This window comes from Vanessa atalanta, chromosome 4, assembly GCF_905147765.1.
Source record: "Vanessa atalanta chromosome 4, ilVanAtal1.2, whole genome shotgun sequence".
Classification (NCBI taxonomy): domain Eukaryota; kingdom Metazoa; phylum Arthropoda; class Insecta; order Lepidoptera; family Nymphalidae; genus Vanessa; species Vanessa atalanta.
Window position 1 is genome coordinate 477,668 of NC_061874.1, and position 11,536 is coordinate 489,203.

Consider the following 11,536-nt stretch of genomic DNA (forward strand, 5'->3'; position numbering starts at 1 on the left):
GAAAGTTCAAAAAACTCAGATTAAAAAAAGGACATCATAAAATGACCACGAAGGAGTTGTTTATCGGATCTCACCCGAGACGACTTTAACCTTATTATAAAAAGGCTTAAGGGTATATTTAAATAAACTAGCTTCTCACAGGTAGTAACATGATATTGTTTACATGAAGGCTTATGAACTGCTTTTAAGAACCCCTCATAAGCTTTGTTATTGGCATAAAAGCTACAAAGGAACGATTTCTTTCAAAATATTTGCAGCAATTTACTATATTTATATACCAATCGTATATTATATATCACATATGCACTATTAAAATATATGTCATCGTATAACTATAAAAAACTTTACATTATAATCTATATAACAAACTAAACTGTTTGTAAACTGTCTACAGATTACGAATGGCGCTTCAACTTACAAAATTTTTAAAGGTTTAAAATCTATAGGTGAGATTAGATTCGGATTTTTATAATTGAACTGAAATTCACTTCCACAGATGAATGAAGCAATATACATGATTTTATATACATCAGAATATTCTTTATTCAAGTGCGCTCAAAAAGCACTTTTAAATCGTAATGTATAAGATATACAATTAAGTCAACGCTATCAGCGGTTTCGATTCCGTTGAAATTCAAAGACTTTTATAATTAATTAGGTAATGTTATTCCAAAATACTTCATGGTTTTTATACTAGCATTGAACTGGGTTATTAATTTCTAAATCATTAAATACATTTAATTTGATTGTCAAATCATATAATTTAAATATAATAGTATTTTTTTAACAAATGTTATTTACAACTTGTACCTATTTGTATAAAGATATATACAAATAGATACATATTATTTTACAAATTTCTTATATTGATACGGTCAAAAATATATTTGAATAAAATCCTCTAGGTTCTCCTAAGCTGTACTAGTAAGTCCTCCACTCCCACTCCAGTTAATGTTTCCTGATGTATGCAAAAGCCTAGGAAAACTAAGACGTAAATTGAAAAATAGTTACATAAAGCCCATATTACTAAGAACTTAATAAAAACACAATATACATATATTAATAAATATACAACAAAACGCCTGAATAAATCTTAAAGCAATTGCGCAAGAACATAAAATTAGTATGATAGTTATCAAAGTAAAGAAAATAAGAGTTCGGTCAGAGTGCACCATTTGTAATTTAATACAACATTACTAGAATAACAAATAAATAATTAATATATTTTAATGTGTTTCTTTTTTAAATCTTACAAGCATAGCATCCGTATCTTAATTTAATTGCTTGATGTATCTGTTTTCAGCAACAACGGTCAATTCATGTGCAGTAATTATTCCCTCACTCAATACGATGGGATCGCATAGATTCACCGGCCTACCACTTTAAGTGTTTTCCGAAGCACAGGAGTGTTAATACTTGCAATTTTCAAATCCAAGGCTTTTACTGAAAATTTCTTAGCTGAAGACCTCGAAAGCTTTTATTTGCCCAGCCCAGGGTTAGATTTATGTACTTTGGTCTCTGCAGCCTTACAAGCTAGCCACTAGATCATATTACCAATAAGACAATCTATAAATGTGTCGAACTTGCGGATATTCGCCAACATTCCAAGCACTTCTATCATAGAAATATTGGGTAATGCTCGTTGAAGAAATACTCTTCACAGCTATAAGTAGATACTTATTAAAAAAAAACTAGATTTATTACGTGCACTTGAAGAGGTATCATGGTTATAATGCTTCTGGTAGTATTACCCTGAATTATGGCACTTTAATGAAAACCATTAAATTATTAACGAAAATAATATCTTAATATTTTGATAAATTAAAGGTTTAAATAACTTAAAGATTAATATTAACTACCGTAAACATTTATTGTAAGTGTACTGAGTCCGTACAGTGGACTTACTATATCAATTTCTTCATATTAATAACATTTAATATCGAATTAATGCAATAAAGAGATATCAAAATACCTCATAAAATATATAGGTACGAAAAATGCCACATACACATAAGGAGCAAAAGAGATTTAAAACTTAAATATAAATTTAGGGAAATAATAGCGAAAATGAAGGGGCTAGGATATTTTTAGATATTATAAATTAAATTTATCCCTCAGTTCAAAATATTGTTTTTTTTACTAGTCAAATAATGAATAGTATTTATAACTGTGGCTATATTACAAATTTAATTTTAGCCAATGTTAAATATTGTATCACACAGAGACTCTATTAACACGACAATCTAGTTCTTATTTGATGCTTTCACTTTTCACTAGACTTTTTATAACCGTACTATTATTTATTAAAATAAATAATCAAGTTGAAAACGATGCTTTTCTAAATACTTCAATTACAAAAACAAAATATAATTACTAACTACATAAATTTATTATCGCACCAAAAGTATTTGAATATAGCGTTGCGTGGCTTAAGTCACGTATTCAATATATGTTTATTAACTTAAATATATATCAAAAGTTTTTAATTATTATTATTTTTAATAACTATAATGTCAAGTCTAATATTTCAATATTAACCTAAAACTAAGATGGTCTTGTTGGCCTAGAAAAATAATTTAAAATATATTATATTCGCCGCCAAATAGTACGCGCTGTTTACTGCCAGTCATTCTATTGGCAATTATTTTGTGGCTACAATCACCGATTAACAAACAATGTGAAATATATGGTCAAAGGTTACTCATTATCACAACAAATTAAAGTATTCCATTAAGGAACAGATTCTATTAATTGTTTAAAAAAAAAACACATTAAGAGTTGTTTTGTCCTTACGGTGTTATTAAATTGTTACCCTGTGATACAGATTTTAATTTTTTTATTTAGTTCAGGATACCCTACCCTATTGCCATCTGACGCGTAGTCTATATTATGAAGCTAGACGCAAGAATTCGAGTAAACGGCGCGTCTGGCGCGATCCAATGAACATAAATTAACCAACTTACGAGATTTGTCAGAATTTGTACTATGAATTAAAATCCGTGTGTTGTATCAATGATCCATCTTTGCTAAGAAAAGACATAATCATATATTATTATATAAAATCCCAAAATGCCCTTACACTGCTATGTGAACGCTGTCTATCGTACTGTTACCCTCGTCGTAAGGTACACCTCCGTCTTCCAGGTTCTCCTCAAATGGCAAAGTTCGCCATAACCGGCACGCACTCCGACGAGGTCGTAGCATCGGTTGATCAAGTCGTCATTTTAAAATTATTTTCCACTGTTCCATTTTTAAAAATAAATATGTAAATCCAAACAAAAACATTAAAAATAATCTACAGTCTTCGCCTTAACTACACTTATTTATTGCATATTAAAACAGAAGTTCTTAGCTGAGTTTATTATATAAAAAGTGCACATATACAAGGTAAGTGTCGTTAGTTAAGTTTAGTGGTGGTCAGTGGAGTGCGAAAGAGACAATTTAAGACAGTAAGGAAATAATATAACAGGTACATTCAAATCAAATTTTATGGACCTTAAAATTCCTGACCTATATCGTGTAACGGATTTCCTAGTAATACTTCAAATTATAAACTTTATACTAAATTTGCTAAAACTGTATTTTAGTCTAGAATTGTTCTAATTTTTAATTGGTTTATCGAGAACTAGTAAATTACTTAATACTAAGTGGTTTGCAAATTGCATAAGTTAGTCGGTTGAGTAACAAAAAATTGGTGAACAAACTTATTCCTCGAATAATAAATACAGATTAATATTTAAAAAAAAAATTCTAGAATTTATGAGTTTTTTTTTATATTTATTTCTTTTAACATTTTCGTATGTAATATTTCAGTTTAATTGCGCTATAAAATAAATTAAAATCTATGTGATGAACGAGTTTTGACTAAAAGGAAAACATTTCAAAATTGGAACATATTTCATGCATCACACCAAGAAAATCTATCATTTACCAAAAAAAACAAGGCTTTTAATCATCAGACAAAAACATTTTTTTTAAGGAATATTTATTTAAAGCGTACATAAGTTACATCATAAGGCAATCAAATTCAAAATGTACTTTATTCAAGTAGGCTTTTACAAGCACATTTGAATCGTCATTGAATCGTCATTTAACAAACTATATTAAGTAAAGCTACCACCGTTTCGGAACGTAGATTCTACCGAGAGGAACCGGCAAGAAACTCAATAGTTACTCAAGTCAAGTCAAAGTCAATTCAAAAATCTTTATTCAATATAGAAGTGTTTACACTTGCTTATTGATAGTCAAAAATCTACCACCGGTTCGGAATTTAACACCTCGGACCTGAGAACACCTTTTTCAACATCTAAAAATACAGTCATGTTAGTTAAATAAAATATTATAATTATAGGATAAAATCGGCGAAATATTGATGATTATATTTAATTTAATTTAGCAAAATGTCGGTCGTCGACGACGTTAGCCCGTACACGCTGGATTCGACGAGATTGATCTTCTATCCACTCGTTCTACTCGCAACTGGCCTGTGGCTGTTATACAGATGGCAGCAACAGTCAAGACTCCACACACTAGGGAACAAGCTGCCGGGTCCATTACCAGTTCCTGTATTTGGAAACGCTCTTTTGGCTTTGGGAAAAAAACCAGAAGGTAAGACTATGAATAAATACATCATTATATTTTGGGTCTTATAAGTGATATCCTATATACTTTTTTTTCTTCAGAAAGTTGTTGACAATTAATTTTATTTGATGTAACAATCATAGTATAATTTGGAACTAGCATTTTAAGTCCACCGCTGTCTTTTAAACACTTACTACTTAGTATTGGTGTATTTCGGGTATAATTTATTTGTTTCCAAGTTTGGATACACATTGGCGTTGTAAGGAATAGTAAATATTGCTTAAAGGATATGAACCGCCCCATGCACATCTTTACCATCAGATAGCCTGCTTGGCAGTCCGCTTTCTAATAAAATGATAATAATATTTACAATATTTATAAATTAATAATAATGTTCAAATATCCTGTATTCAAATTTCTCCTAATAACAGAACTCATAACAATGGCGTTGGAGTATGCAGATCAATACGGAACCGTAGTCCGAGGATGGCTCGGAACAAAGCTACTAATATTTTTGTCAGACCCCGATGACGTTGAAGTCATTCTGAACAGTCAAGTTCACATCGATAAGGCTTCAGAATACAGATTTTTCAAGCCATGGCTTGGTGAAGGTCTTTTAATCAGCTCAGGTACTTTGAAAGCAACTCAATTACTTAAGATTTTATCATTATAATTTAATTTGGTACATCAAATATTTGGTGCGAAATTTTACATCAATTTTAAAATTGTGTTATGTTATATTAGTTTATTGTGGTACCTTTACATTGTAATAGTTTGCAATTTCTTTAATTGTTTACCAACAGCTATTGGGTAAATTTTTATTCGCAATATACCACATGTTGTATTACAGAAACGTTTGTAACCAAAACGCCTTAAAAACACTAAAGGTGCCAACTTCCCTTATATAGCTTTAAAATTAATTGCAGTGAATAATTAATTTCCATTTTTTTTCTAAATAATTAATTTTAACTTTTTAGGTGAAAAATGGAGGTCACATCGTAAAATGATTGCACCAACATTCCACATCAACATCCTCAAATCGTTCGTTGGTATCTTCAACCAAAACAGCAAGAATGTTGTCGAAAAAATGAGGACTGAAACTGGAAAAGTATTCGATGTCCACGACTACATGAGCGGTGTTACTGTCGACATTCTCTTAGGTAAGTCTATCTGCCACGTTGGCTTTCAGCGGCAAGGTCCACCCTCGGGCGATGAAGAGCTGACTAAGGGACATTATTTCGAATCGTATAAGTCTCACATTTTATATAATACGTGGTGGAGGATACGCTTAAGATAAGTGTAATAACAAAGTCTACCAAATCTATATTTCATGGAGCTCATACATACATACTTTTGTAACGCTTGGTCCATACTGTACCGACCCCAAATAAACGGTCAAGGGTGACTTGCGTCAGCTCAGGGTTCCATCCGGTTTTCTACCGATCTCGCTATTTAATTTGGATAAGATTGACGTCACCAATATATGTGTACACGTACCTTGATTTGACAAATATTCTAATTCCCTCTGTTGATTTGATACGTACTAAAATATATGAAAGTATTTTGTAGTCGGCATAATGACACATTTATATATTCAATGAATATTTTAGTAATAATGGATGATAATTGAACTAATTTAAAATATTTAAGCATTATGAAAAATTGTAACTACATTTTCTTGATTACAAAAGATGCATTACTATAAAAATTTAATTTACTTGAGAATTGTTAGATTTCAAATAATAAATACATCATGTTTTTAAGTAAGAGTTTAAAAATTGAAGTCATTAAATTAGATTTAAATCAACTCTTCGTAAAATTATAAATAACTCGGTTATTGAGAAAAAAGTTCGTGTATTCAATATTAAAAATGATTTCTATTATATAATTATAATTACATTTATATACTATCCTCAATATATATAGCGATAATATTTATTTCAACAAACAACAAATCGCTCAAAATTTCCATCGCGAATTAATTTACACTACAAACCTGGAACACTTCATCGCAATAAATATGTAAAGTAAAAAATTACCCGGCAAACTTTGGCCTTTTTCATATAATTATATTATATTTACATACGAATAAATAAATATAAAGCTGTTTTAATTATTATCTTCATTATATATTTTTATTGATTTATGTAATTCGAATGAAATACGAACAACGTGGATTAAACGTAAGGAACTATGAACGATTCCGTAATTAATTCTCGATTCAAGAATTTACACGCCATTTTAATAAAATTACACAATTCCCTTTGTGTTTTGATGATTGCGTTAATTCGGTATTTGAATATTCATTCATATTCATTTTATAATTATTAACGAAAGTTTTAACCAAGCTCGTCTTGTACCTGTCAGAAGTTATATTGAAGAATTTAATGGATTTAAAACAGCTTTTATCGAAAATTATGTAGATATTAAAATGTCAATTTCTTATTATAAACGGTACGCTTATCTCTTGAAGATATTTGTAACAAAAAATAAGGAAGATAAATTAAAAGATAGTCTATATTTTTCGCCGATTAAAATTGATGTTTATTATTATTAAAGTTTTACTTGTTGGAGGGGTTTTGTGCAAGCCTGTCTGAGTACCATACATCATATATTCTACCGCTAAATGACAATACTTAGTATTGTTATGTTCTGGTTTGAAGGATGAGTGACCCAGTGTAACTACAGGCACAAGCATAACATCTTAGTTCCCAAGGTTGGTGGGGCATTGGTGTTATGAGGACTGATTAAGATATCTTATATTACTAATGTCTAAGCAGAGGTGACTTACTATTAGATAGTCTCATTTCAAGTTCATGACAAAAAAAAACAGAATAATAATTCGTTAACGTAATTATATTAAATCTAACCTTATTTTAATTTAAACACTGTATAACCAAATTAAATAAAATTATTCTTGAGTAATTTATTTTTTGTATCGTATTATAATCAATTATTGTTAAATTAAAATTGAACTTTATTTTATAGAAACTGCAATGGGAATAACGAAGGACACGCAAGACGATGCCGGGTTTGACTACGCCATGGCGGTAATGAAGTAAGTGTTAGTACTTAATGTACGGCTTCTGTACTTATCGTTGTAAGTCCTTTAAGTAGGGCAGAGTATATCGTGTAGCGCCATTGCGGTCTGATTTTGAATCGAAACACTACCTTCAATGTCAGTTTAGCGTTAGTGTTCTAGATTTTGAAAAAAACGGCAGTTAGATAACAGAAATGTCTGGGAATCGTTATATCTGAAACCCGTTTTTGGAGGACGTTCCCTCTATGTGTTTCGTAGATCCGTGTTTATTAACAACACTGAGTAAAGTATTCTAAAAATGGATATTAACTCTAACTAGTCGAGGTCCTTGATAACGATCATGGATTAAGATTGAGTTGTTACACATGTCACAATCTATTGAGTTAGCATGCTTCTTAATTAGTGTTTTACTCGTGAAGCGAGATTACGTGAGGAAACCTAATGTGCCAGATTACGTTCTCATATATTCGTATCCTTACCAACCCCAGTCATGTAGCTTGAAGGAATAAGCTCCAAATCTTCTGCTTAAAAGAAAAAGAGGAGGTTACTAGCAGTAGATATAGTAGAAAACTTACTGGCTCTTACTCCACCTCTACTCTACTTTTCTTTATTATTATGTACACCTATATACATATTTGTATATACGTAAATCCGTGCTCATTTATGTGTTGCGGTTGGTTTTATATTAATTGTAATCACGCTAGGTCATCGTCGTTTATATGAATATATGTAACTTGATTAAATACAATGTAAAATTATTTATTATTAAATGAGTAATCGGAACTTTGTCTCATTTGTTCATGTTTCCAGGATGTGCGACATTATTCACCAAAGACATTACAAGTTCTGGTTGCGATTCGATTCTATATTCAAGTTCACATCTTTCTTTGAGAAACAGAAAAAACTTCTTGGCATTATTCACGGACTGACTAACAAGGTAAGACATCTACTGACCATCGATATGAAATATCTGAATTACTATGAAATTTTAATTATAAATGAAATCATTATTTTTTACTTAGGTAATTAAGAATAAAAAAGAAATATACATACAAAATAAAGCAAAGGGAATCATTCCACCAACTATTGAAGAAGTAACTAAAGAGACTACCGAAAATGATACTGGATTAGCTAATGTCAAAACTCTTGCTGATACAGTTTTCAAGGGCTACCGTGACGATTTGGACTTCAATGATGAAAACGATGTTGGTAAGTAATGTAAAGTATAATTAATTAATGGTGTTTTAACGAATTTCGTCGGTGATGTCAATGTAATTATTTTAATTCATTGATTTAGAAAATCATCTTTAGTATCTCAAATCGTCTACTATCCTAAAATCGACTGCAAAAATAAGATATCTTTTTGCTTGACAAATATTTAGATCTACAAATAAATCGACCAATTTTTTTGTAGCGCACAAATAGCACAGTATTTTTCGTATTAGAATTAATTTAAGCTTTACAGACGCGTAAAATAAATATTTTACAGGTGTAAAGAAACGTCTGGCTTTCTTGGATCTGATGATTGAATCTGCGCAAAATGGAACCAACAAAATAACAGACCACGAGATCAAAGAAGAGGTCGATACGATTATGTTTGAGGTGAATTTCGAAAGTTTTATATAATACATTATAAAAACTACAACAGCCCAGTGGATGTACACATGAATCTTAACCGATCGCGAGACCGATCGCGAGACCGATCTTAATCCAGAAAATACCACACATGTGTTGGAAATAAAGTACGTGTTTGAATAAATGGAAATGAAATAAAGTACATTTTGGTATATTTATAGGGTCACGACACAACTGCAGCTGGTTCAAGCTTCGTCCTGTGTCTTCTCGGTATCCACCAAGATATCCAGACTAGAGTTTACGATGAGCTGTATGGAATATTTGGTGATTCGGACCGCCCTTGCACTTTTGAAGACACGCTCCAAATGAAATATTTGGAAAGAGTCATTTTTGAATCTCTCAGGATGTACCCACCCGTACCACTTATCGCTAGGAAGTTAAAACGTGATGTCAAAATCGGTGCGTAAATAACTAAATAATATAACAATAAAATTATAAAGTATTCAGAAATACTATTTCCATATGGACAGTCATTAATAGAACATTAAATTCAAATGTATTGATTTTCCTTGCAGCAACCAAAAACTATGTTCTTCCGGCTGGAGCTACCGTTGTTATTGGACAATTCCAAATACATAGAAACCCAAAATACTACACAAATCCTAAAGTGTTCAATCCCGACAATTTCTTACCAGAAAATACTCAGAACAGGCATTATTACAGTTATATTCCATTCAGCGCTGGTCCCAGGAGTTGTGTGGGTACGTAGATTTTTTTTTTATTAAAAAATAAAAATACTCGTTTGAATAAGAGTTTAAAAATGAATTATTGCAATTTAGTTCCCGTTTTTAATTAAACTTATCGTGTGATAGTTTAAGATCTAGTACATATAGAAGAATAATTTATCCAGGAACACTACACAGAAATCGTAAACGAAAACCAATCATAAGCAACATAGTAATAACCGCGTGTTATGACGTCACATGAATATTTTGATACAAATTCTTAAATTTTCAAGACGCGTTAATGTTTAAATTATAATAATGCCATTAATTTCCAAAATAGATCCGCCTTTTTATACGGTAAGCGACGACAGCAGAACGAGTTTTATATATAAAACCATCAAATTAAATATTTATAGATTTCAAAGTGGACTTATGGCGCGTGCCTCATTGTATGATTTGAATTAGATAATAGTGATAAAATTTAAAATTTTCCCGATCAAATATTTTCATAATTAGTTAATTTAAATGTTTATTTGTTAATTAATACACAATAATTAATTAATGAGTGCTTTAATTTAAGGTCGTAAGTACGCCATCTTGAAGTTGAAAATCTTGCTATCTACAATCCTCCGTAACTACAAGATGGTGTCAGACATAACCGAGGACCAGTTCGTGCTTCAAGCTGACATTATCCTCAAGAGGAGTGACGGGTTCAGGGTTCAAATCGAACCGAGGAAGCGGGTTCCGTCAACTGCTTGATAATATTTCATAATTTTTATTTTAACATTACTTATGTATTTGTGAGAACTAAACCACTGATGATAAATAACTATTGATATGTTTATTTTATATATATTATATAATTATTTTTATTCAGTCTAATAAGTGTTGAATTAACATATATCTTTATATTACATTTAATACATATCAGAAATATATTTGCATAAAATATACTTATTTTAATATTATGGAGTTATATTATAAATAAATGTAAAGTTACTTTACGAAATAAAAAAAATATATAAAATAAAAAAAATGGTTCTTTTTATTTTAAAATTACAGAATTATTTTTAAAAAATATGATAAGTACTGTAACGTTTTATGAGAACTCGTCGAAACAAATCAAATGAACATAAACAAGAAAGGTTTACCAGTAGCCTTTGAAGATTTTAGCCACGCCATCACTGTAATCGTCATCGAATCGCCCGATGGTAACAATAATTGATCAATAAATAATAAATGTGATATTTTAACTTATCGTTTTGTCATGTAACAGCCAGTAAATCTTCCACTGGTAAAATAATACCTTTCCTTCCTCTTGAGGAGAATATTTGGTACTTATCTCGCCACTTCTCAATGCACTTTTGATACAGATGTCGCAGTTTCATTCAATACATAAAGTTCTCTTCACGCAGTTTTCCTTTTAACATCAAGACTTTCTAGTTTGTTTACATGCTTCACTTGATTTTCTTCTTATAAGGAAGGATAACATTCAATCAAAACTTAAATATTAAAACAACGATACAATTCAACATATAAAATTTATATATTTCAAATAATATACATTTGATATGATTACATAGTCTGTTTTCTTATAGAAGTAACATTAAAATAT

The 11,536-nt window shown here is 30.4% G+C and overlaps 1 protein-coding gene across 2 annotated transcripts; it reads left to right on the plus strand.

The window, feature by feature from the left end:
* Nucleotides 1-3,366: 3,366 nt before the first annotated feature.
* LOC125063865 (cytochrome P450 4g15-like) lies at nt 3,367-10,875 on the plus strand. Of its 2 annotated transcripts, none has more exons than XM_047670551.1 (11): nt 3,367-3,387; nt 4,397-4,608; nt 5,013-5,210; nt 5,559-5,741; nt 7,570-7,639; nt 8,432-8,558; nt 8,644-8,830; nt 9,111-9,223; nt 9,418-9,655; nt 9,772-9,957; nt 10,502-10,875. In XM_047670551.1, the coding sequence occupies exons 2-11, from the start codon at nt 4,401-4,403 to the stop codon at nt 10,678-10,680; spliced, it is 1,689 nt and encodes a 562-aa protein (XP_047526507.1). In that variant the 5' UTR covers nt 3,367-3,387; nt 4,397-4,400; the 3' UTR covers nt 10,681-10,875. The 2 variants fall into 2 exon arrangements, with proteins under 2 accessions (XP_047526507.1, XP_047526506.1); XM_047670550.1 differs by lacking the exon at nt 3,367-3,387 and adding an exon at nt 3,392-3,469 and having other exon boundaries at nt 10,502-10,874.
* The last annotated feature ends 661 nt before the right edge of the window (nt 10,876-11,536 follow it).